Source organism: Phocoena sinus, chromosome 13, assembly GCF_008692025.1.
Source record: "Phocoena sinus isolate mPhoSin1 chromosome 13, mPhoSin1.pri, whole genome shotgun sequence".
Classification (NCBI taxonomy): Eukaryota; Metazoa; Chordata; class Mammalia; order Artiodactyla; family Phocoenidae; genus Phocoena; species Phocoena sinus.
In genome coordinates this window covers 32,070,194-32,097,757 of record NC_045775.1, presented here as the reverse complement: position 1 = coordinate 32,097,757, position 27,564 = coordinate 32,070,194, and the positions used below count along the sequence as shown (strand labels likewise).

Below are 27,564 nucleotides of genomic sequence, written 5' to 3'. Positions count from 1 at the left end.
TGCCCCACTTGGTGACTTGGGACGGACCTGGTCTCATCTAGCTTGGTTTGTTGGTAGCTTTTCTAACGTCAGCTACTGGACCTTGCGATTTTCCCCCAAGCCAATCCTACCTATAAATGAAAACGAACACAAGTCTCACCCTCAGAGAGCTTAAAGTCTAGTGAAGGACAGTGGCATTATTGAAATAATAGCACAGACAGATGCCAAATCACAACTCTGACATAAGGGAGAAGCACACAGTGCTCTGAGAGCACAGAAGAGGGTGGCTGAGTGCTGAGGGAAAGGTGGAGGCCGTCCAAGAAGGCTGAGGTCCCAAGGATCATGAGAATTATCCTCGTGGAACAGAAGGAAGGGCGCGTATGAGGGCTTTGAAGAGGAAGGCCTGCGAGACTGGGCTGAGGAGATATCAGGGAAGATGGCGCTGGAGAAGAAGACGGGGGCTAGATCGCGGAGAGCCTGAACGTGGATCGAGACTTGGCCTCTGTTGTGAGCCTCAGTGGAAGCCACCCCAGATTGTAAATGACCAGAATCAATGATCAGAATTGATTTTTTAAAACAAACTGGCCAGAAAACATTTCCCTCTTGCCCTAGCATGGAGAATGCACTGGAGGGGGCCCAGAGTCATTTGAGTGATGGAGATCCAAGCAGGTCATTACAGAGCTGTCCAGAGAAACAGGTTCCCGATGAGGGAAAGGCAGAGAAGGCCTCCTGCAGGGAACCTTAGAAAGGAGCCAGAGACAGCCAGGTCACAGGGGTGGTGGCATCAGAGGCAGGAGTGGGCATCCCAGATGGCAGAAGAGCAAAAGGGAAGGTGCAGAGAGGTAAGGAGTGTTGAGAGGAACTGACAGACAGGAGGCTGTTCGGTGCTGTGTGAGATAGAGCGTGATGAGAAGTAAAGAGCTAAGAGGAGAGGTTGGCTGAGACCAGGCAAGAAAAGCTCCTTCCCCCACACAGCGAGACCTCATCCAGCAAGTAATCAGGAGCTGCAGAAGGATTTAAGCAGGGAAGTGATAGGATCAAGTTTTATTTCTGGGAGATGATTCCGTCAGGTAGACAAAAAAGGATATGAGGAGAGGCTCGAGTAGGGGAGATTAGTGATTAGTTAGCTAGAAGGCGATGCACCCACATATTAAAATACTTTGCAGATATTAAAAATGATTAAAATTGGAAAATTCTTGTGGCTCAATGCTGGATACAAAGCAGTATATATCACATTATAGAAACATGTCTTTGTATATATATTTGCATAAAGACTGGATGAAAAGAAATCAAACTTTGAACAGGATTATGTAACTAAGTTGGAGGGCTACAGTTGATTTTTGTTTTCTTCTTTGCAGTTTTCTGCAGTTTCTATAATGAGCGTGTGTTTATGAAAGTTCATAATTAGAAAGAAAGATGTAAACTACATGGAGGCAGCATGAATGGTCCTATCAAACCGATAGCAACAATTTACATTTCAAGAGTGTGTGACACTTAGTGACCCTAAATCTTAAGTCACAAGATAAACATCATTCTCTCTGTGTTCACAGAGAGAAAAATGAAAAACACGGAAGCAAAATGATTCATTTAATATGACACAAAGGGCTAGAGGCAGAAGCAGATAGGAACTAGGTAGATGCATGTACTCTTGACCCGGTTCAATTCTTTTTTGCTGAGAAATTATTTTAACAGAACAGGTCATGCACAATCCAATAATTAAGATAGCCAAAATAATTAGAAGCAGCCCAACAGACTGCATGATTATCAGCCCAAATCAATAAAGAAGAAGTCGAAGCCGTGGATAAATAAGGCCTCAGGCTGCACTGCTACAAGGACTGTAATTCCAGAATCCTGAGAGCGATTATGGCAGTATTTTTCTAGAAGTCAGGAGGGGCCAGCCTTAGAAGGGAAGAAAGCAGATGTTGCTTCCTGTACCCATCCTCATCCTTCCCGATGGTGTTAAAAGAGAGGAAAATTCTAGCATAAGTGGGACACAACGGTGGCTCACTTAACTCCCATACCAAAATGGGTGGCACCGTCCTGTTTCTCTAATTACCGATCATCTTCTGGCTTTTCCCCACACCCCCAGGAGTTACATAAACACAATCCTGGATGAAGCCACAGCTACATATATTGGACCCTCCTGGCTTCCTCCTGCCCAGGATGAGCTCCTATCCCCCTCTTGGGCAGGGGAGCTGTAGCCCCAGGATAGCACCAGGCCTGACTGCTTTTCTCCCATGAGTTCCCAGAAAACACAGCAAAGAGAGCCCCACAGGAGACTGGCCCATGTGACATTCATTCATTCATTCATTCATTCATTTATAAACTTCAGAAAAGCTTAGAGAAGCCCAGTGGTATTTTTAAAATATGGCTCCTACAGCCTAAAATAACATTCTTGGCTTTGCTGGGTGGGAGAGGGGAGATCATGGGGAGGGAGGATGGAGGAGGTAGGAGGCTGCCCCAAATTGCCAAGTTTGCAGATTAAAGAAGTGCAAATTAGTCAGTGTCCACGTTTATGCTGAAATGGATGACACTGTATTTTGCAAGCTAATAAAGCGGCATGTACATGTAAATACACAGAAATGAATAACCAATTTACATTTTCTTAAGCAACCCGCAAGTGGTCCCGAGGATCAAAAGAATAACAATTAACCAGAAGTTCAGCATCCATGGGTCCTAATTCAACATTGCCACTGCCAATCCCCCTGTATCTGCTTCATCTAAAGAAGGCAGTAATGGGCTGTCATGGTGGAGAATGGCTGCAAGCCAAGGCTGTGAACAGGATGACCTTGTGGGACGCCCTACAAATGAGGCTTGGCCCTGCCTGTCCGTCACCTGGACACTGTCACGGATCCGCACACCTGCCCTCCTGCTGACACGCTTCTATTTCTGAGCCCTCTTGTAGTCCCTTGGGCTATGTCATTCCTGCCCAGCTCTCATTCTTATTTTCTCCTCTAGGAAGGATGGTCACAAACATTACATCATTCCATAAACAGGAAGAGCCAGACACCTCGATACTGTACTTATCCAAGGGCCGCTTACTGCGACACAGAACACCCCAAAGGCCTCAGGCAGTGACCTGAGGAAGTCACCAAATCTCCACCCTCAGGGCTGCCTCCTGAAACCTCACCTGGTGACCATTTGCCCTAACTTCAGACCTAATTCCAGCTTGCTTCATCTATGACCCCCTGTTCCTAGCCCACTAGAAGCAGCAAAGTGGAATACAAAAAGGGACAGCTCGAGACAGACAACGGAAACAGAAAGAAGTGATATTTAGAAAAGCAGCAAGCACACACACACACAAAAAATCAGAACCTCACAATCATTTTTGTGTAAAGGACAGTGTGCTGCGTCATTTGGTTCTGAGGCACACAGTTCTACACACCTCTATGTTCCCCAAGGGGACCTGGCTATTACATCATAGTTCATAGCTACAACCTTGAGTCATTCAGCAAAAGTTAAATTTAGTGCTCTCTGTTTCAGAAAGCAGAGATGTGCATAATGCATTGAATAATATATCCATCCAGTCAGATAAAAACAAGTTTTTGAGGCACGGAAAGGTAGGTTTTGGCTCTCTGGAAAACTCACCCTTTCCTTCTGATGCTCTAAATAATCATAAAAGGTAATAATCTGGAAAACTCTTTGAAATCATGAAGTTCAACTTTAAAAATGAGAAGCTGAGATCTAGAGAGGTTTAAATGACTTGCCAAGGTCCCACGGGTGGCGGAAAAGCCAGGACCAGGGCCACAGCTCCCAGTTCCCAAGGTTGCTCATCTCCCCCACTGCCCCCTCCACGGGGCCACCTTCCCCTCCGTATACAAGCAGTAATTAACAGCAGTCCCAATGTTATTCTCCTCAATCACGTATGCTTAGTCAGAGAACGTGTCTCCTTTTTCTCTTTGTAAAAACCGCTCTGGGTTATGAGGAAGGAATCTGCTGTGTAAATTTAAAGTGCTTTTTCTCATGAATTCCATGAATATCACACTCCTCGTCATATGGCTTCTACAGAGTAATTTCAGTTCCCTAGTTCATAATCTCCCACAGACTTTGTAAGACTCTTCCTAGTGTTACTGTTTGTAAGAGGAAACAAACAAAATTCCAAAAGAATGAAGAGACTTTCTAAGAATCAAGAGACCAAAGTTGGGCTTCCCTGGTGGCGCAGTGGTTGAGAGTCCGCCTGCCGATGCGGGGGACATGGGTTCGTGCCCCGGTCCGGGAGGATCCCATGTGCCGCGGAGGGGCCGGGCCCGTGGGCCGTGGCCGCTGAGCCTGCGCGTCCGGAGCCTGTGCTCCGCAACGGGAGAGGCCACAGCAGTGAGAGGCCCGCGTACCGCAAAAAGAGACCAAAGTTAAGACGGTTATGTGATGACTCTCATTCTCCATGGGGTTGCCTCTTCCCCTATCTTCCCCATCACCATTCAGTGCAGTGCTGTCAACCTGTTTTGAGCAGGTTCTTTTTTCCTTCCTCTTAGATAAACTTCTAAGTCTTCCAAATGACCAAAATGCTTATGATGGGGCAAAGGTGAGGTAGTATGCTTGCTACCTTCAGCCATATCCTCTCTTGTCTTCTGGAACTCACACTCTCTCTCAATAAGAATCAGCCTGACTGTGATGGGGATGATACAGATGATTGTCTCGTCTACCTCATCTCTGCTCTGTGTGGAAGGATTTAAGTAAAAACTGGTCCAACCCAGCATCAGAAGTAGAGCAGCAGATCTGCCATTATAATCATTGCCATGGATGCCTAAAGAGGTTTACCTGGGCGTATCCTTTCATCTACACAAAGGAAGAAATTGGGGGTCAAGGAAAGTCATATCATGTTCAAATTTTTTGAATAGGGCTTTCAGTGAAATTAACTATTATGCCAATTACAATGTGCAGCAAGCCACCTAAAATATCATCTGAGGGGAAAAAAGAAACAAACGAATAATCAAGATTCATAGTATGAATTAAAGTGGTCAAATATAACTTCCAGGTATTTAACACAGCAGATTATTAAATTCAGAAAGCGTATCTCTAAAACTTCTGAACAGCACAAATCGTAATAGATAATTGTGGATTTCTATTTAACTTCACGTGGCTTATGAGTATTAAATACTCTCATGAAGCAAAAAAGGAATAAACCTAGGATTTTTTTACCTGTAGTAACAAAAAGAAAGTATATGATTTTCTTTCTTCCATCAAAAGCTCTCAAACTTCATCAAAAAAATTTTAAATGAGCAGGTAAGGCAAAATTTAAATTATACGATGCAATTTTCTAAAGGGTGCTCCTTTTTTGCTCTCTATTATGAACTCTAACTTCAGTTCCTAAAACCAGATATAACTTATTATTACCAATTCCCTGTGAAATCATCTAACAAGGAAAATATTATACAGTTCAGTCCTTCCAACCACATGGCAAACACTGCTCCTACAGAAGAGAATTCCTGGAACAATACAGAAAGTCCTGTTTTCTCCTTTGAAACCCTCAGGAAATGAAAAAGAAAATTAGCAGTAAGAAAGCATGTCACATTCAAAAGAGCAAAGGAAAGGCATGTGGGTGAACAACTGAAAAGAGACAAAGGCTCTTAGATTTGGATTGTCCTAACACTTTACCTGCTTCTAGGGAGAACCGACCTTTTTCTATCCTTACACTTTGTGGAGTTAATTAAGCTGCTGTTTGCTGGGCATCCTATAGTTACAGCCAGTTAATGCTCCAAGAGACCCAGCAGGTTACACTGATCCAACCTCTGTATGTACAAATGAGAAAATGCAGATCTGCAGAGGTGAGGTGACTTGCTCAAGGTCACACAGCTAGTTAATAGCAGAGGGAAGAAGATGCCCCAAATCTCTGCCTGCTGTCACCTCAATAACCTTCAAAATAAACTTGCTGAGAGGGAGATCATTTCAGCACACCAGAAAAGCCACCAGTCTCTTGGAGAGCTATCTCAGCTTGAAGAGTCTGAAAAGCCCACTTGAACCCCAGCTGCTCCTCCAGGCTTTCTTTCAGCATACAGGAGCCTCCCTCTTAAGACGTCTGACACAGCATCAGAATAGCTCAGTAAAGAGCCTGATGAAGGGCAGCCACCAAGAGTTTTTCGGATTCATTCTAGCTATTGTGCTTGCTGGTGAAAGGAAGTATATAACTGGACTTGCAACAGTTTTACTGAAAAACAGAATATTTAATAAGTCAAAACTGTACAAGAAAATACTTGGAATAAACCCAGGAAAACAATACCCATCTATCGAGTTCCTAGTATCTGAAAACCACCCAGCTAGGTCCTGTGAGAGAACAAAGGAACAGTTCCTTGAAGGTAGGGACTTCCAATGGGGTATAAGCAGAAAGACAAGAAAATCGCAATAATAATGTAATCCGTTTGTTAAGGATTAAGAACATTTTATGAGGCAAATCCTCCATAAAAAGCACCCTGTTAGTTTTACGCTGATTTCTGGAATACGTTCAATATAAAAACCACCATAAACGCTTCTTTTTTTACATATACTACTACTACTGCTTTTTTTTTTTAATGCCAATTACTTCATCTCCTTTGAGTTAATTATTAGTGTCCTAGTCTCTGAAAGATTAGAATAAGTCTCTCTTCTCCTTGTCCTTGAATTGAACGAGAAACTCTGGAGTGGGTGAAAAAGAATGGACCAGATATGACGGTGATTTGAATCAATCCAGTGGAATTTTTTCAACAGCTATTCTATGGGAAGATCGCCATGTGCCAGATACTGAGCTGGGTGGCATCCATCCCCAACCTTAAGGTAGGGGGTAAAGTGGACAAGGAACTAAACCACAATACAATGTAGAAAGCACTATAATAGTACAAAGCACACTGGGGTCCCAACTAATAAAGCAATTAATTCTGCAGGTAATGAGAGGCTAAGGGGAGAGTCAAGGAAGTCTAGAGAGGAAGTAACAATGGCACTAGGAAGCTTTCAAGGAAGAGCGACCAGATGGACAAGAGAAGGTGGCATTTCAGGCAGAGGAAACAAGTTCCACAATGACACAGAGTGAAGGGAACATGTATTGAGGGAAAAGCAAATGGTCTGGTGGAGCCTGACCCTAGATTTCATGGAGAAGTGTCTTGCTACACAACCAGAAAGGGAATTGGAGCCACACGGCAAAGGCTTTTTTATGACCTTCGAAGAAGTTTAGACTTGTAGATGTGGACAGTGCAAAACCATGAGAGGTTTTGGTTTTGGTTTTGGTTTTGTTTTGATCACATTTTTTAAAGTGTGTAATTCCTTGTCCTTTAGTACGTTGTACAACCATCCCCACTATCTATCTCCAGAACATAGGTATCAACCCAAAAGAAAACCCTATACCCATGAAGCGGTCACTCCACATTCCTCCTTCCTTGTTTTCTGTCTCTATGGATTGGCTTATCCTGGATATTTCATATAAATGGAATCTTACAATACTTTGCCTTTTGTGTCTGGCTTGTTTCACCGAGCACAGTGTTTTCACGGTTCATCCGTGTTGTGGCATGTACCAGTACATCGTTCCTTTTCATAGCTGAGTAATGTTCCATTATATAGACATAGCACATTTTGTTTATCCATTCATCAACTCATGGACATTTGGGTTGTACCCACCTTTTGGCTATTATGAACAGTGCTGCTATGAACATTCATGTATAAGTTTTTGTTTGAGTCCCTATTTTCCATTCCAGGGTATATTCCATTCTAGGGTATATTCCTAGGAGTGGAACTGCTGGATCATTGAGTCAGTCTATTTTTAACTTATTGGGGAATCCATCAGACTGTGATTTTTAATCAAAGGAAAGACATGATACGATTTTATTTTAGAAAGATAAACCTGATAGATACTTAAAGAAACAAGATCCCAGAGAGCTGGTTCCCCAAAGATCCACCAAATAGTTGTTCATTTGCTCCTTCCTGCTTTCCTCTCTTTCCTTCCTCCTCACTTGCTTTTTATCTTTTTGAACCTACAAATTGGCATGCAATCTGGTGGTCCAAATATATGTCCTCCCACATACCTTGTGGCTCTACACCATCTTTTGAGGCTTCTATGCTAACACCCTGCTAGCTCAGCCCATCTGCAATAGTTCAGATTGTTTTCTTGCTTTGTAATTCCTGCTCTAAAGAGGTATCCAGCTTTAATAAATAGGCCTCTCAGTTTCAAATGAGAGGTCCAAGAAGAGCATAGCAATTCCATCAGGAAAGGTGAAGTGCCCTGGAGTGGTCTGACTCGAACATTCCTGCCGAGATGCCTGAGCTCCATCAGAACACACTCTCCCTCCATCCCACTCCTCCAAACACAGAATCATATGTTGCTAAATAACCACTTCCTCAGGTGGCCTTCCAGGTGTGTAACAACACTGACCTCATCAGTACAGTGTGTATCAAATGAATAACAACTGCACTATCAGATCTTGGAGTACATCAAAATCCCCTAAAATGCACAGTTTTGAACATTTTACATCCTTTTTTTTTCCCCGTACGCGGGCCTCTCACTGTCGTGGCGTCTCCTGTTGTGGAGCACAGGCTCCGGACGCGCAGGCTCAGCGGCCATGGCTCACGGGCCCAGCTGCTCCGCGGCATGTGGGATCTTCCCGGACCGGGACACGAACCCGTGTCCCCTGCATCGGCAGGCGGACTCTCAACCACTGCGCCACCGGGGAAGCCCTACGCTCATTTTAAGAATGGTTTAGGAAAAAGGGGCATGGCCTCTCTCTCCTGCTTTAGTAGCCTTTGAACTATTGCTATGTGATGAAGTGACTGACACTCCTGCTGACGACCAGCAAGAGACAAGCCTGAAGCCCCTGTTGCGACAACTAAAGCCCAACAGAATTCAATCTTTAATTAACCAGCCCAGGTACAGGCTTCCTCCAGAGTTCTTGTTATGGGAGATGATACACTTTCCTTGTAGGTTAAGCCATTTTTATTTGGGTTTTCTACTATTCGGCACTAAAAGATCCTTAACTGATAAACCCACATATGTGAGTGGATGAATGTTTATCAAGCACTTTATTAATTGCATTTAAAAAAATGAGACTGACAACCCAAATTATAATGCTTCATACCTGACCTTTTCAGGAATAAAAACAACTCCGGAAAGCTAGATATATGGGAGAATACTTAGCCAGGGGGGAGAAAAATTAGGTCTGCCATTTTAACCTGCAAATAGAACTGGAAGAGTGCTAAAACAAGAACTGTGTGATAATTTAGGAAATAAAAACATGCTCTCGAAAATACCTATGCCACAAATTTCCGAAATGAAAATCTGGGGCATATTAGTAAGAAGCATCAATTTCTCCCATGGCATATAATCAAATATGACTGCAGAATCCTCTTGTATGTGTGGTTTACTGAATAGTCAGCTACTCTGTTTAACGGCTTTCAGGGGCTCTCAGACAGATTTATTTCAAGAACTCTGTCACACTTGGAGGGCAAACAAAACTGTGACCTTTTATGATTTCTCCTGTCATTTTTTTTTAACTTTCTCAAATCAGGTATGTTGGGACCTGTTCATAAGGCCAACAGGTAATGAGTTATTAATACAGCTCCCAATTTCCAAATCAGTGGTGGTGCCTGGGGACGACTTTGGGAGACTGAAGTACGCATGCTCACAGTGTCCACCAGCTCCCTGTACCAGCCTCACCCCTGAAAAACACACAACCTGGATAAAGCCGCCACTCCCACAGCCAATCAGATGCCTGTCTCTAAGCCTCCTCTATACAAGATCAAAGGGCCTCCCCTGTCCAAAAGCTAGACTCCGTTTTATAAATTAAAACTGATCGAGATTATGCTGATAACAACATGCCCTCCGTCACAGGCATTCTGAAAACACGCGCTCAGAGAGAAAAGGAGGGAGTCAGAGCTGGTGTGCTAGGAATTGCATGTAATTGACAGAAGTCTGTAGGGCACATGAAAATCCTCTATCACGGCATCACAGGAAAAAAAATTAGGTGAGGATCACGGCTCAAAGTTCCTTTCAACTCTGTGAATCTTTGATTCTACATGTGCTTACCCATTTTCCTCCAACCAATCTGAGTTTCTTTCAGAAAGAAAAGGTAACACTGAGGAAAAAAGGAAAGAAATACATGACTTTGAGGCTTCTTCAGCAGACATCTTCTGGCTGGATTTTATCTTTTACTGCTGAATAGTAAACAGTTTCCTTGTGCCCTTTTTGTTTTGTTTGTTTCAAACACCCGAACAGAAAGACAGTATTTTTCAGAAACGTTCCTGTCAGCAGTCACTGTCGCTTCTCCTGCCACTCTAGTTCAGCCTAGCTCTATATTTGTCTAGTATTTGTTCGTTTTAGCTTCTTTCAACCAACACTTCCATTGTCTGAACACCAAACAAACTCTCCCTAAAATATGTTAGATGCTAAGGATTAAATCACCTGGAATAAGTGATTAAGTTTCAGGGGCATAAAACAAACATACTGAGCTTCAATTGGCCCACACTCAATTATTATCATTGACCATTGTATTTTTAGTTTCTTCTCCCCTTACAGTTTATCTTCCACTAGGTCAAACTGTCTCTCTGATGATGAGTTCCATAATTTTTCAAACCCATGACAAGTGATCGATTCTGTTGCTTTTCAGGATAACCTCCTTGAGTAGCATTTAACAGGATGCCCATGCTGAAAAATTCCATGACAACTGTAAACATGACTGTAAGCAGTTTTCAAAATTGTGAGAACATAAGAAACGGCATTCGAACTCAAATTAACCAACAGCCCCATCCGCCTGCTCAGACCCTCTTCCTCACTACTCTGGGGGTCCTTAGAGAAAGCACAACCTCACGGGGCAAGGAGGATACCGCACCCGTGTTTTTCACTGAGCAGCCTCTTCTCTGCAAAAGCAATTCGTTTCAACACTCATTAGTAACATTTGTTGACTGATTTCTGAGTGAAGCAAATGTTTACATCCCCCGCACCAAACAAAAATTCCTTAAAATGTAGACAAGAGAGATCCAAGTCACATACAGCCTCCCACCCCTACCCTCACGCCCCACTCTCCCAATCTTGCCTGCTATAGACGCTAAGGATACAAGTCAGTGCTTACTGGCATGGCAGATGGAGGCATCAGTGTTGATTTACAGTTGAGGTACCTGTCGTAAAGGGACAATGAAGCCTTCTGGAATTATCTATACATCCAGAATTTCCCACATACTTCTCGAATCGCTTCCCCGTCTACCTATGTGGTATCAAATAACCCAGAGAAACCAAAAGGGAACATATTACAACCTTCTGGTCCTTGAAGGAGAAATGAGTTGATTGATTTTTTCCCATGAACAAAATACTTAAAAGTCTGAACACTGGGGGACATCCAGCAAATTACAGAAAATAATTCAGTGTGTCCTCAGTCAGTCAAGATAACGGAAACTGAAATATGGTTTGTATTGTTCCCCTTTTTTCACTTGCTAATGCATTCCCTGATGGGTGTCCCCATGACATTATTATTTGGTCTGCAATCAGCTTATCTGGCTGAGTTACAAGAAAGATGGAGTGCAGCCTGTAGTTTCCCCGTACTCTGCAGCAAACAAAGGCTGTCAGCTTCAAGAGGGCCGATGTGGGCTCTCTCAGGCTCCAAGAAGTTCAGCTACATCCTTTTAGTTAAAACTTGCAATAGAACAGATTAATCACTGCAATCACTTTTAACCACAGGGAAACACTGTAAAAGAGTGAAAAAATAAACCATCATAAATTTTACCAGGTTTTGAAGATAAAGTCCATTTTCTACTGAAAAACGCCTTTATTTTGATAAAAATCTTTACAACCAGTTGTGCAAAGCTTTAGACAATAGCAATGGTGTAGTGGGTTTTTCTTATGGGTTTATTTATTTATTTATTTATTTATTTTGCGGTACGCGGGCCTCTCACTGTTGTGGCCTCTCCCGTTGTGGAGCACAGGCTCCGGACGCGCAGGCTCAGCGGCCATGGCTCACGGGCCCAGCCGCTCCGCGGCACGTGGGATCTTCCCGGACCAGGGCACGAACCCGTGTCCCCTGCATCGCCAGGCAGACTCTCAACTACTGCGCCACCAGGGAAGCCCTATTTTTATTCTTTTAACCAGCAAATAATACAGGAAAATGGGCCTCAGATGGTCACACAATTGAGTGTCAAAGAAGGACAGTGGAATCTCTCTGAAAGACAAGGTGGACAGACACAAGAAAGATGGACTCAGGAATAAGGACACAGTCAACCCGAGGTCACAGTTTGCTTGGCAGAGGTCAAAGGTCAGTAACCTGGGGTATACCACACTGCAGGCGGGTTCAAAGAGGAAAGGAGCGTTCACCCTTGGTAACTGTTGGGAAAACCCTAGGACCTGCCTAAATTCCTTCAATGTGGCCACTCCCCATGGCCTCCCATTTAGCATTGACACTGGGAGACTCGGTTACTCCCTCAGTGGAACGTAACTTCCAGATGCTCCCCAAACAAAAGCATATCTTCTGTGGTAATCAAGAACGCTTGCAATTATGAGCAGTCTGCCTGATGGGGTTTAACGGCTCATTTTGAGCTTTGAAAAAGAAAAATCAGGAGCTAAGGAAAAAATCACAGCCACTCGGGTATAACTGGTTGTGAACTTTCTATGGCATAGCCAAAAACTCTTCCGTTTTTCCCCTCAAGGCCATTGCTAAATGTTATCCATGAGACATGGTGGATACAAATGGCACTGACTCTGGCAATTTTGATCACAAACCACTTAAAGCACCAACCACTTTTGTGTTAATGAATCACTTTTAAAAGGTGACTTCCCTGTGCAGATGGAAAGAATGGAAACAAGTATCTTTTTTTTTTGATAGCAGAGAGGCGAGTAAGAATCTAATTTCTATGCAAGATAACCTTCAGGAGTGTTAGCAACAGGATGTGTTGAAACATAGGCTATCACACTTGGGTAATGCTGTGCCTAATGTCAGAAATGATACAGAAATAAAATGCATCTTCTTCTCTCCCCTGTGCAAGATGAATACATGTGATACAACGGTGGCCTGGGAGACCCACCACAGAGGTCAGCCATGATAGTAAACAAACAATCCTCCTTCTTCTGCCAAGATGAGAAGCTCAGCTTTGCTGATGTGCAGTGAGAACAGCAGTCTTCCAAGAGGAGTGTATACATGCCAGGGGGTACACAAGCAGTCCTTTGGAAAGTGTGGGTGAAAATAGTTGAACTTCTTTTTCTGTTTATTACCCCATCCCTTCAAGGTTTGCTTTTGTCTGTGTTTCATGATGTATATGTCAGGACAGTCCATGCACCTAATTTTAAAATGAATAAATATAAATTACATAGAGTGAGGCTGAAGACAAGTTTGGAGACCACTGCCTTGAGAAGTAAAGAAAGAAAAAGGAAGTCTTAATGATACCCCCAGCACCCCCAAAACTGAGGAATCCCTTTGCCAGCAGCATCTTCTGGTCCAAGAGAAGGTCTGAGACCAGTATGTGAACAAATGGGTCAGAGAAGAGAAACAGTGCTTGCCTCTCAGATTTCCCAGATACATCTGCTCTTGGGAGATAATTATTCTAACACAAATGATACTTTGGTCTACAAATGAGCTGAAGAAAATCATCAATCTATTTCTGTGTCAGGTAGAACGTAGTGTGTCCTGTACAGACTATTAATTTCATGGAAAATAAGCCAACAGGGGAAACAGATATATCATTAGCAGAGTGAAGAAGAGACCCAATGAATTCCTACCAATCCTCCTACTTTCTTTTACTTGCAGAGAGCGAAATGACAAAGTATTTATGTCCTACTGTCTTTGATATCTCTGTTTATCTCATTAAAGGAAAAATGCTTCTGAAACCACAAGGACATGCTGTATTTCAAGTTTCAAGAATTCAATCCCAAATGATTTATACAGGTTAACAGTATGCCTACAGAATTAGAATCTTCACATTGCTGAAATTCTATCACTTTTAATTTCATAAAAACAAAACACTACAACATTCATTTTCCTTTTGTTTATTGCAGGCAATATATAATATTAGGATTTGGTTTACATAAACAAAGTACATCTATTTGAAAAATAGTGTTAATTGTTTTTAATGAAATTTTTTAATTAAAATTTTTTTTTCAATTGAAGTTAAGGCTAGTAAGAACAGTTGGCACTTTTGATATCATTTCAATGTCTAACTCCTATTCAAAATTAATTTCTCCAAAGTTCCACATAATGTATTCACAAGACTCTTCAATGTTTATTTATTAAACTCAGTGTTTTCAGTAACTGAAAGAAGCATTATAGAATGTCTCCAACTGAGTCTCCTTCCATCTGTCCTCCTATTTTACTGTTCAACCAGTAGTTTAAACCTAAGAATTGCACTTGGAACAGAATGGCCGGGCGTCCCCCAAAGGGTACAGCTCTCCATCACTCTGCACTGTATTTTCTGTCACATACTTACCAGCTCTAGCAGCTTGCACAGCGTTCTTCCCACAGCCTACTAAGAGTAATGACTGTATAATCCACTAGAAAATAACTCCACCACTTGATATAAACTCTATTAGGGCAGGCGTTTTTATCCATTTTGTTCAATCCTGTATCTTCTATACCTAAAACAATACCTGGCTTTCAATATATATTTATTGAGGGAATAAGCTGGATGAATGAAGGGATAAAGAACCTACTCTTTTTTTTTTTTTTTGCGTTACGCGGGCCTCTCACTGTTGTGGCCTCTCCCGTTGCCCCCGGGCTGGGGCACGAACCCGTGTCCCCTGCATCGGCAGGCGGACTCTCAACCACTGCGCCACCAGGGAAACCCAAGAACCTACTCTTTAAACCCATTCTCTCAAGTTCCTGCCACAAGGCTCCTTCAACTATTCTAGCCGCCCTGTTGCTGGGTGGAGGATGACTTCATTTGCATACTTATCAGAGACTGTCTTTACTGTGACAAGCAAAGCTTCCTTAGCAACAACAGTTAACTGTAAGAAGGGTCTATGTATGGAAGAATAAGTTAGTCAATTGACCAGCTCAAACACAAAAGAATCCCCACATGTGTAGCCGAAATCTCCCTAATATGACCTTGCACATAACAGCCTTTCGATGGGCATTTGTTTTATTGGATAGTAAACTATGATAATATAGTGTGAACTTAATATCTCTACAGCATTTGTAAGTTCCCATGTTATCCCAGTGGGCAAGATAGTGAAATGTGGATTAGTTAATACAGTAAGAGGAAAGACAACGGTATGCCAACTGTGCTGGTGGCTGGTCTTTCGTCAGCCTGGGAGAGTAGCATCGAGTTCTAGTCTTGGTCCTTAATGGATTTATCTATAACTTTACCTCCATTCTTACTGAAGGTCCTGGTTGGAGGTCCAATCTAGGGGAGACCTTCTAGGGTCACTCTGGGCTAGAAGTAAACAGAATCATAATGAAAGGGTGACAATCAGAGTTTGATGATTTTCCCAAATACTTGTCCCAATGAGACCGCTGCTCTTCTGGCTCACGTGATTTCTCTTAAGTAGATGAACACTACAGAGCCTATATGCTGCACTTCTAAGCCAATCTCTTATTCTCCACATTGTCTGTTTCTTTTTCCTCTCCATCTCTCAGAAATAGTTTCCCAGCCTCCAGGAAATGCAAACAATTCCAATTGTGAGAGGTCTTCCGTATTATCAACTCTACATTTTCCCCTCTGTAACTTTCACCCACCTCCTGGCTTTGTTTTTGCGGTACGTGGGCCTCTCACTGTTGTGGCGTCTCCCGTTGCGGAGCACAGGCTCCAGACGCGCAGGCTCAGCGGCCATGGCTCACGGGCCTAGCCGCTCCGCGGCATGTGGGATCTTCCCGGACCGGGACACGAACCCATGTCCCCTGCATAGGCAGGCGGACTCTCAATCACTGAGCCACCAGGGAAGCCCCCACCTCCTGGCTTTGTGCTCTAAGTCCACACGAAGAAAGGCTGACCTCTTTTTCCCTCAAAAGCTCATTAAGTATGTCAGGCACTTCTTGTGGCCCTTTCCACCCCTCCCCACTCTCCCATCTGAGTCTACTTTTCTTCATTTCCTATCGTTAACATTTCTAAATCTTAGGACTCATAAGGTAGTTCAGAGAAGAAAGTAAGAATGAAATGTGGGACCCTAGTTGTCCAAATTTTTAAATTAGCTGTCATGTTGATTTCTAGTTATACAGGGCTCATTTAAGAAATTCATACCACAGCCACAGATGTCAAAATACACCACAAATGCCAAATTCATATCACAGATGCCAAAACAAAGGTAATAATGTTTACCTAACGTGGGTGTCAAAATCATCTGTTGAAATTATTCTTAGAATCACAGAATTTTAAAGCTGTTCATTTCACCCATTCATCTCACACAGATGATGAAACTGAGATCTAGAAGAGTTATGTAGGTAGCCCAAGGTAGATGAGTAGCAATACTGAAAGTACTTGAGGCCCTTCTGGCCATCTCCCAAACAACAAATTATGATCAAGGACATAACGTACTGAACGTCTGTCATTTCATCCAAACTCCTCATGTCAATAATGTCAGGGCGTTAACTTCCCAGGAAGCTAAATTTACATTGCTATTAGTACAACAATGACAGATTTTAGAACTAGAAAATCCCCTAAAGAACAGTGAGCCTTCCTACTATGAACTAGAAAACTGAAGGCCAAGGAGGCCTGGACACTTGTTGGAGGAAGCCCTGCGATTTAGCAGTAGAGCCAGCAATGGAGCCCAGGTCTTCTGATGACAACCTAGAACCCTTTAGTATCCTACAAAAAGGATTAGCTAAACACCATCAGTATTACAAATCTGAGATCGTTTTTCTTTTTTTTTTTTTTGCGGTACGCGGGCCTCACTGCTGTGGCCTCTCCCGTTGTGGAGCACAGGCTCCGGATGTGCAGGCTCAGCGGCCATGGCTCACGGGCCCAGCCTCTCCGCGGCACGTGGGATCCTCCCAGACCGGGGCACGAACCCGTGTCCCCTGCATCGGCAGGCGGACTCTCAACCACTGCGCCACCAGGGAAGCCCTGAGATTGTTTTAATACAAACTTGCATTTATGACTAGAAAACTATAATTCTTTTAATTAGCACACAAGTTCTGTCTTAGGAAAGTGCTAGGCTGGACAACTGTTTGTCAGAAAGATGTAGAAGAAGGGAGTCAACAGTGCAGGGGAGGTTGGATTGAATGACCACTAAAGTCCCTTCAGCCTCTAGGATTATTCGATTCTGAACTTCCCTGGAGCTCGGCACCTCAGCTAGCCAGCCCAGGTAGGGAGGTGGGGAATGTGCAAGTGTCCTGTGGGACACCCTCTCCTGCCTGCCATTGGATTGAATGAACTCTACCCTGCTGTTTCAGGCATTATTCTATATCCAGATTACATGCAATCAATTACTCTCAGCAGAGGAAGAGCGTAAGGAAATGCAGCTCTGTCATTTCCAAAGACAGACTACACTGCTTAGCTTTCAAAATTGCCTTGCCTAAACGAGCATTCCATAACCGAACCTCCAAATTCAGCTTTTACAGTTTGTTCATGTACTATCAAAATTAATTATGCAGCATCTTCACGAGGAGAAATCAGATTTGGATGTGAGTTAGGAGAGGAAAGAATACAGCGCCCTTCCCAAAGGAAGGTTAGTGTATCTGCTTCCCCCCAAGAGCGCTGGAGTCCTTCCACACACAGACAGATTTCAGATGGCAGTCCCCAGCTGAGCTAGCCATGGGAAGGAAGAAGTTGACATGTTTGAGAAATGAGGAATACGCCAACGAACAACACTCTGAGGCCAACATGTTATTAACCCCCTCCTTTCCATGTAATTCCATTCCAAACTGGAATTCAACACAAATCTGCTTCTTTGCTTTCCTGAATGGCTACTAAATCTTTAAATGTACTGATTTTAGACGTCTTCTTTTTTCGCAATAATGAGTCCCAGGAAAGAAGGTGGGTTTTATTTTTTCCGTCTCAGAGAAAAAGAATTTGTAATAAGGGTCAAGCTCGGAAAGTTAGAAGGAAGCCTCAGCAGTAGGACTGTCACATTGAATATTCTTACATGAATGACATTTACCAAAAAAATTCAAACGATCCGATTACGCACATGGGAGCCAGGTGTCACCTAGACCTCAGAAGAGCAAATTGATGCTCTACAACTCAGTGTCAAATAACAAAACAACAACAAAAACAGCCTTACGAGGTATCACAAATTTAAGAGAGAGTGATTCTGTAGAGACTCCATGTGCAAATACGGAAAGCTCTACTTTAAAAGGCTTGGACCGGTTTTCCACTCTCCTCGCCCTGGTGTGACTAGCCTAAGGATGATGTGCCCAGTCATCAGGAAGGCTGGAAAAAAGTAGATGTCCTATCAGCATTCAGCTGCCTCCACCAATGCATTAATGTTATCTGAGGTCTAACCCAAAGGAACCCTGCACTTCGGGGGTTTAGAGGAAGGTTCCTCCCGCCTCCTGAGCTCCCCATTAGCCTGCCAGGCTGGCATACCACATCAGTCCCGTCTGCCACCAACATCAGCACAATACAAGAAAAAGCCCTTTTCCTCCTCTTCTGAGGTTTGCACCACTTTTCCTTCAAAGGTATTTCTAAAAGGAAAGTACAACTTAAGGGAAGGAGCCCAACTGGGAAAGGTCGGGTCTTTTTGATGTTTACCTTCCCGGGGAGCAGCGTCCAGAAAACAGACCCGTGCGTTCCAAGTCAGGCACGTGTACAAAGACAGCGAAGGACGAGAGGCGAGGAGAAGGGGGGGAAAGGAGGCCAAGGAAGCAAAGGAGATAGAGGCGGGGGGCTGAAGCCCAGACTTGAGGGAAGACGGGAAAAGGAAAAGGAGGATGGAGAGGAAAGAAGAGAGCCGGGGAAAGAAAGAGGAGCGGGAGAGAACAAGGGAGGGACGGGGAAAGAAAGAGAGAGGGGAGGGGTAAAAAAAGGAGGCGGCGGGGGAGACGAAAGAATGTGCCGGGGACGCGGCGGGGAGGCGGCCGCGGGGACAGGCGCGCCCCTGGGGAGCCGCGGGCTGCGCTCCACACGCGGGCGCCCGGGGCGCAGGGCGCGCCCGCCGCTCACCTTTCAGGATGAGGGTGTCGATGTCCCGGTCGATGCCCAGGAAGTAGCACTTCCTCCAGAGGCCCGAATAGGTGGCGAAGAGCGGCCGGCCGCACTCGGCGTCCAGCCCACCGAGCCCCAGCAGCGAGCGCCAGGACTCGGGGTCGGCGCGCCCGGGGCCGCCCGGGAGCAGCCGGCGCCCGAGGGGGGGCGAGTCCCGCAGCGGCAGGTGAGATAGCGGCATCAGGCGGTTCTTCTGGTCCGGGGGGTCGGCGCCCGCGCGGCTGCGCTCGCAGCTCTCCTTGTGGCGCCGGGGGTCGGTCTCGTACCAGTGGTCGGTGAAGATGGCCGTGACCAGCAGCCCCAGGGAGCAGAGGCTGAGGCCGAGGCTGAGCGCCGTGACGAGCGCCCGCGGCTCCATGGCTGCCCGCCCCGCCGCGGCCGCCGGTGGGCTCGCGCGCCGCCGCCAGACACAATGCACTTGGCCTCCGCTCGCTCCGCGCTCCCCCACCTGCCCCCCACCTCCCGCCCGCCCTCGGCTCCCGGCCCGGCGCGCTCCCTCCTCGGCTCCCTTTCGACCGCGCGCCCGCCCCCTCCCCGGTCCGCCGCTCCGCGCCTCCCCGAGCCTCGAGCGCTCCCTCGCCCCCCGCCTCTCCCGCAGCCCCTTCGCCTCCCTCCCGGCGCCGCCACCCCCGCGCACCCCTGTGCCCGCTCTGCACCTCGCGACCAACCCGTCCTCCCTGCTCTCCCGCGATCCCCTTCCCTTGTGGATCCCTCCTCGCCGCCCTCACTTCTCCCTCGTCCCTTCCTCTCTCCTCTTCACCCTGTCCCTACTTTCCCCCTACTTTTCTTCAACTCTTCCTCCCTCTCTTTTCGTCCCTCTGTTGGCCTCCTCCTTGTCGCTTTCTGTCGCTGCCCTGGACGCGATGTTTCTCTCCAGCTACCCCCGAGCACACTGCCTGCCGTCCTCTCCCCTCCAACGACCTGAAAAGACATCCACCAACATCAGACCTAGTCTTGTCACTTGTCCAAGTTGATGTTGATCAGTGTCGCGTTTTCTACCCAGAAACAAATCCCATCCGGGTCGGGCTGCGTGGTGGTATTTAACTCTTAGGAATCTCGATCTGGAGACGAAGACCCTTTCTCCGTCCTCCTGAAGGATGCAGCCTCGGAGACCCCTCGGCAGCTCTGTCTCCCTGTCATCCTCCCTTTCTCTCTCACTTGCCCACGGCAGCCTCTCAGCGCTCTCTCCGCTCCAGCCCCTCTTCTGAAAGAAAGGCACCGAGCGTCGCTGGAGCCATAGGTCTCTAGGGCCAGAGATTTTCTCCCACTCCAGCCTGCTCGGAGATGGACTTCTTTATCGTTGACCACCTCCATCTCCCGCCGGAGTGACGGCCTCCTGGCATTTCTAGAAGCGCACAGGATCAATAAGCCCTTGCAATGGCACCTGCTCTGTGAGGTGATTACTGCCTTTGAATAAAGAAAGCCCTTAGTAATAAATCAGAGGAATGATTTGTTTTTTATCTCCTGTGCAAGTTTCTTGCATGGACTGTGAGGGTCAGCAGCGAAGCAAAGTCAACATCTCAGCTTGCTTCTGTTTTCCAGGGCACTGGGCAGTCGCAGATGTTAATTCGGAGAATGGCAGGCAGATTCGCATTTTCTAAAATGAGGAAACGTTAGGACTCAGGGTCCTGAGTTAATTGTGTTGTGCAGCCTCACGACAAAGGAGCAATACCCTCGTGCTACTTAGTGCCCTTGGGGCTACATCACAGACAGAAAACCATGCTGCGTGAGCCCAGGGATGCCAATTCTTGTGTTCTTATGCTGTGAAATATTAATGATCAAAAGATGATGAGGCATTCATTAGATGCTGAATGTCATTACTCCACGATTTAATGGGACTTACTAATTAGTGCCCCACATCAATTGGTATGAATGTGATTTATATATTTCCTCTGAAATGACATCTGTAAGGGTAATATAAGAAACTTGCTGGGATTTATTTTCGTTGCTGTTTGTACTCAGCATCTTCAGAGGGTTTATTTCCCATGAAGACTGTGTACCTCTCCTGAGCACCTCCGTTCACAGATAGATCACGTAAGCAAATCCTTCAGTCATACTGGATGCCCCGTGCCCATTTCTGCTGACCTGACAATGTGAATTATTACTTGAATTTTATCACAGCTTCAGCAAGATCTATGGTGAGCTTCAGTCTAATTAAGGAAGACAAAGAATTATAATTTTAGTGTTCCTCTCACCTATAAGCTTTTCCTTAACAGGAACCGCTAAGCTCATCAAAGGAGTCTTATCTGGATTTACACAAAAATGATGAGACTTAGAAGCTCTCTTTTATTTATACTCTCTCTATACTATGTGTAAATTCCTAAATCTTTATGGATACAGAGAGAATATCTTTAACTGTGAGCCCACGGCCGATATCTGAAATTCGCTCAAGTTGTCATGTGTCCTTTTATTTTTTAAAACACCTCTTGAGATAAAGATATTAGATAAAGATATTACAAACCCTACAAGTTCCAAGGGTGGTCAAACCTTTAGCAACTCTTCACCCCCTTTTCAAACCCTGAGGTACTCTAAGAAAAAAATATTCTGCCACATTTCAGAGTCATCTGATTATCTTCACACAATAACCGTGCCCCGACTGGGGCTGACAGAAGGAAACCTCTTTTTCAGGCACTTATATTTAACTTAAAAGAAAATAATGTTCTGCTTCATTTTCCTAGCCAGAACCCTTGATCACACCCTTCTCAGAAAATAGCACGATCCTTGAAGTTCATTTATGTCTATGTTGAAGACCAGTCTCAGCATATAATCCAAAGGTTACTATGTGATGGATTACCCTTGACAATATTCCATAAAAAATGTCACACGTTACAAATATGGGCCAACAGCATGTAATGAGAGCACTGCCTCTGCTGGTGTAGCATTAACAGCATCAGCGGGATGTGACATATGATGTATATACAGGTTTTGCTACAGCAACTGCCTATCGTTCCATCCACGTTCTTAAATCTTCTCTTTTGGATATTTCCAACAATGAACTATCACCCACGAGCCCCACTCTGTTAAGGGAGTGGGAAATACAAAGATGAATCAATGGTTCCCATCTTCTGGATGCTCCCAGTCTAGTGGTGAGAGACAGACACATAGATTTTTCTGTGCACTGTAGCACAAAGCAGAACAAAGTGTGTGGCAACGTGGACAATGAAAAGACCAACCACCTGGGGAAGTCAGGAAGGCTACTTAGAGGCAGTAACTTTTGAGTTAACTCTCAAAGGATGAGTTAAACTTTACCAAGAGGACTAGATCAGAGACACTGGCATGCCACTCAATATAAGTCTGACTTACGTATCTACCCGACAGATTTGGAGGCTTCCATATTTGAGCCCACTGTAAGAGAAGAATGCTCTTCTGTGTTTTTAAGTCATAAAGTTGACATCTTCTAATCCCTGACCACAAGGAAGGCGAGGAGAAGCAGGAATCTAAGCCAGAGCACAGTCGATGTATGACGGCATTTAGCCTGGCAGGTAGTCAAGATGATGGGAGATCACATACCCAACCAGAACACGGAGGCATGTCTCAGCAGTGCTGAGGGCAGTGCCGTGCCCTCAACGTTTTCAAACTTAGCTTGTTCTTCACTTGTCTTAAATTTCCCTTTGCCATCTCCAGATCTGATATCACCAATATCTCCCTTGGAGAATAACAGTGTCCTAAAACGACAGGGATAGAGCTAGAGAATTTCCACCTGGGCGTTTCACTGTGTTGTAGAACTCAGTATGTCTAAAGGTCAACTCATATTTCCCTGTGGTCCAACTGCCCCTCCTCACTTCTCTCTCTTTCTGGTGTTGACAAGTCAGTCAAGACACTCAGACCCAATATTTTAGAATTCTCTATCGCATTCACAAAGTGGTAGGGATTCTTCCTTTTATAAATGCCTGTATAGCCAATCTTTCCTCTTCATTTCTACCACTTGCTATCACTGTGCCTCTATCACCTCACATCTGGATTATTATTCCAGCTCCCTCCTTGGCCCCAGTGATTCCAGGACAGCTGGGTTCACGGGCAGATCATCCTGCAGTTATCCTGGACACTGATGCCAAATGCATCTTCCTCCAATGTTGTTTTGATGACGTCATCCTTCAGCACCCAACTCTCCTTTCTAGGTTAGAGAGAATTATCCTCTATATTACACTAGAGTCCTTCTTTGTTACTGTCAGTATTCCCGTAGCATTTAAACATCCCAATTTATGTGTTGGCCATGTTTAAATATTGAGAAAACAAAACACTTTTGCCTTCTCCAAACACACTTATCATAATATCTAGGTGCTTTATGACATTCACCGTATTTCTCTACACAGAAAGTTCTTAAATATTTTCTTACAAAAAGGTACACACACACACAGGGGGAGAGGGGGAGAGAGAGAGAGAGAGAGAGAGAGAGAGAGAGAGAGAGAGATCTCCAATTATCACAGAGCTATGGCAATGATTTATTGACATACCTATGCTAAGCTAACCATGCTAGCCATGAATATTCTAAAAGGCTTTCACCCTTTTGCCCCAGTGCTAAGACCAAAAGCAATATCTTTCCTCATCTCAAACATTTAAATTCCGTAGAATTTACACTATGACGTTTAACCAAAACCACACACTGGACTTCCCTGGTGCCTCAGTGGTTAAGAACCCACCTGCCAGTGCAGGGGACATAGGTTCAAGCCCTGGTCCAGGAAGATCCCACATGCCGCAGAACAACTAAGCCCGTGCGCCACAACTACTGAGCCTGTGCTCTAGGGCCCGCGAACCACAAGTACTGAGCCTGCGTGCCACAACTACTGAAGCCCATGCGCCTAGAGCCCGTGCTCTGCAACAAGAGAAGCGACCGCAATGAGAAGCCCGCACGCCACAATGAGAGAGTAGCCCCCGCTCGCTGCAACTAGAGAAAGTCCTCCCACAGCAATGAAGACCCAATGCAGCCATAACTAAATTTAATTAATTAATTAATTAAAAAACCAAAACAAAACCACACACTGGCTCTCAAAAAGAGGAGGGGTTTATTCATGGTACTATCAGACATTTTTCCAGAATTTAATGTAAGGATAGAGTCAATTATGTTATTGATCTACAATATGTCATTTCGGCAAATAATTGAGATATCTTATTTTAACATGATCATTCTAAACTGTTCCCCTCTAACAATTTTATTTTAATTCAATAACATTTCTTGAGCACCTCCAGGGTAAGTTATTGTGCTGGGTCCCACTGCATTATGCAAAGATGAAACGAAACCCATGGCCTGTGCCCTCAGGGAGCTTTAGGTTAGTGGAGGAGAAAGATAGAAATGCAAGAGGCTATAAAGAGGGATGCCTGGACTGAGTGCTGTCGCAGAGGTGCAGACAAAATTCAACAGGGAAACCTAGTGCAGGGAGATCAATTTCCAGTGGGAAGAATATGGTTAAGCCAAGTAGATAGACGCTATCTCAGGGAGGCCTTGGAGGAAACAAGGCATTTTCTGTATATGTGTCAATTTAGTCCGGGGCAAAGCCAAAAGTAAATTTTAGAAGTAGCACCTACCATGGTCCTCCTCTCTACCCCACACATGTGGTAATTCCTCTTGCCATTTTGTCACTAACTGGAAGCCTGGAACCAGAAAATACCACAAAGCCCTGAAATAGATGGTGCCTGATAGTTTCTCATTTCACTGACACACCACGGAATGTCACCGTTCTTTTTCACATTCCTGGATTAAGCTGTTTCCTTTTCGGAGCCTTTAAGCACATATGGTGGAAAAAAACACGTTCAAAGAAACCCAAAACCATGTTAAGTCCCACTCAGAGTGTGATGTTTTAGCAGATGGTAGCTCATTATTGCCATACCTAACTGTATTCCCCGCCTTATCTGTGTGTCTGGATACTGGCTTTCTAAGTAGAGGGCTAGTTCAGCTCGTTCAGGCCATGTTTGACAACCAAGGCAGAGCTGGACATAACTAAGATAGGTATCTACTCTCTCCGATGACGCTGCCCAGGTGAACAAAATCTATTCTTTCCAGGTGTCTCTCCTTTTTCTTACCCTTGAACCTCATCTCTGAGTTGTATCTACTCAGAGGCACCAGGATCTGGGGGATACACGTGCACTGGAGTCAGACGACCTATAAATTCCAGACCTACTACTTCTTACCTGCTCATCGTTAGCCAGTTACTCTGAGCAAGTTCTGAAAACCAGGGATATCAACATCTACCTCTCAGGATTCATGAGTCATCATTACCACATGGTAAATATGTTTCCTCCCACTCTTCCCTACTCCATCCACGTAAACACAGAAACATGCTTCAGAAAACCCACAGCCTAATCATATTAAGCCCACGTCATTTAAATGTCATAAATACAAATAGCTAAATAAGTTATTGATGACATGATTTTTTTCATGTTACTTATTATTCATCTTATTCTTGTAGGAGAGGCAACCTACTATTCTTGTTTGTAGTGAGCACCTGTGGGCCAGGGAGAGCGCATTCCCGGGAGAGGGAACTGCCAGTGCAAAGGTCCTGAGGCATGAAAGAGCTCTGTATCACTGGGGAACTGGAAAGACACCACTGTAGCTACAGAGTAGTGAATGAGGCAGTGAGCAGTATGAGATTCAGCTGCAAAGTTGGTCAACAGCCAGTTCACACATGGCCTAGAAGGGCATCCTATGAAGTTTGGACTTCGGTCATAAGAAAACCTTTGCAGAGTTTTAAGGAGGGGAGGGGCACGAGTTGATTCATATATTAAACGTCACAGACGACTAAGTGAAAAATGAACTGGGGCTGGGGATGGCAAGTATGAAAGCAGGGAAACCAGCCAGGAGGCTATTGCAATAGTTCAGACAAGGGATGTTAGTAGCTCAGACTAAAGACACAGCAGTGGAGGAAGAGAGGTGGGTCGAGGTTGAACTCATGGAATTACTGGGAGTCCAGATGAGGAAAAGGAAAAATCAAGAACCAGGCCTACATTTCTGGTTTGAGTGTTTGAATGGCAGTATCATGAAGTGAGGTGTGGAACATTCTTGAGAAAAAGGTAAAAAATTCTGTTTGGGGCATGTTAAGTTTGAGATGCCATTTAGAAATCTCAATTGGATGTATGAATCTGAGAGTAAGGGCAGCAGTCTGGAAGGGAAGATTTCGATTGTGGAATGTCAGCAGATAGGTGTTAAATGCATGTTGATATTTAAATTCGCAGGACTAGGTGAGATTGCTTAGAGAAGAGTGTGGTTAGAAAAACTAGTAGGTTTGGGTCAAGGCAGGCTCGAAGACACTGGGGCGTTAAAACCTCCATGGGGGAGGCAGAACCACAGAGGAGACCAGGAAGGAAGGTAGGAAGGAAGCCAAGAAAATGCATGTCCCCAAAGCCAAGGCAGGGGAGTCTGACGATATGCTCTGATGACACAGCAACAAGACATACAGAGTCTGGGCTGTGGGGTTGGAGGGACTTGGGCTCAAATTCTATGTGATTATTTTGTGGGGAGTAGGATTTGCTTAGCCTCTCCAAGCTTCTGTTTCCTCATCTATAAAATGGGGATCAGAGTAATGATAGAGCTGCTATGAGAAGCAAACACACAATGAAAATAAAGCATTAGCAACACAGTGAATGTACAGGCTGACGTTTAATAAGTGCCCTGTGTATATGGCAGCTGTTGTGATTGTTGTTATTTACCATCTCCAACAATAATATTTGGTGGCTGCTCACATCTGCAGGTCATGACCCTCGTGCGGTACAGAACATTACTCTCCCAAGGGTTGAACCCCAGTGAAAAGCCTGGAGGCTTACCATAAGCCTCCTGCAACATAAATCATCTATAGCATTGGTGGAACGATGGGCGTTCAAAAGTGCAAGAAACCATTATGCTCTTTCAATAGGCTATTTTGTTATGAGCCCATAAAGGGGTTCAATGGTGTTTTATTTTGCGGTACACGGGCCTTTTACTGTTGTGGCCTCTCCCATTGCGGAGCACAGGCTCCGGACGCGCAGGCTCAGCGGCCATGGCTCACGGGCCCAACCGCTCTGCGGCATGTGGGATCTTCCCGGCCCGGGGCACGAACCCATGACCCCTGCATCGGCAGGCGGACTCTCAACCACTGCGCCACCAGGGAAGCCCTCAATGGTGTTTTGTAAATAACCAAAATGAACTGCCAGAGTACGATAAGGTATCTCCAGTCCTCAAGGTCTCTAAATGGATTAGAGAGAAAGGCCTCTGTAGAAAATGACTGCCCATTTATATGGAAACCAAACACATTAGGGGAACCTAGGTAGAACCTGGATGTCCCCTCCCCATGCAAGGGGCTGGGAAAGCCCAGAGAGGACAGGGGGACATTAAGCCAGCTGTAAACAGCATCTGGATGAGAGGAGAAAAAGAGACAGCCTCCTCTAAAAAGGGGCAGGCAGAAAAAGGCAGACTCAGGAAGGACCCAAGACCCAGCCACGATGCGGCTCCTAGAAGCCATGAGGCAGCTCTCCACAAGTGATGAGAGATCCAAACTTTGCCCACGTGACCAAAGTCGACATTCCAGAATCACATCTGGAATGTCACCAGGGGACGAAGATTGAGTCAAATGACCCCGAATATGTGAATTCAACCCAGGTCTGGAGGTA

General features: G+C 44.9%; 1 protein-coding gene across 9 annotated transcripts in view; it reads right to left on the bottom strand.

Moving 5' to 3' along the window:
- TMEM178A (transmembrane protein 178A) overlaps positions 1-27,564 on the bottom strand; it is a 248,504-nt gene that overhangs the window by 27,220 nt on the left and 193,720 nt on the right. The window contains exon 3 of one of the 9 annotated variants that reach the window (XM_032652742.1): positions 15,213-15,279. The exons of 7 other annotated variants lie outside the window; for them this stretch is intronic. Coding sequence is in view for 1 of the 2 variants with exons in the window: in XM_032652735.1 (XP_032508626.1) it covers positions 18,946-19,345 (400 nt within the window). In the remaining variant the exon portion in view is untranslated. Of the gene's footprint in view, positions 1-15,212; positions 15,280-18,945; positions 19,398-27,564 lie in introns of those variants that run through there. One more of the 9 variants, XM_032652735.1, reaches the window with a different exon arrangement.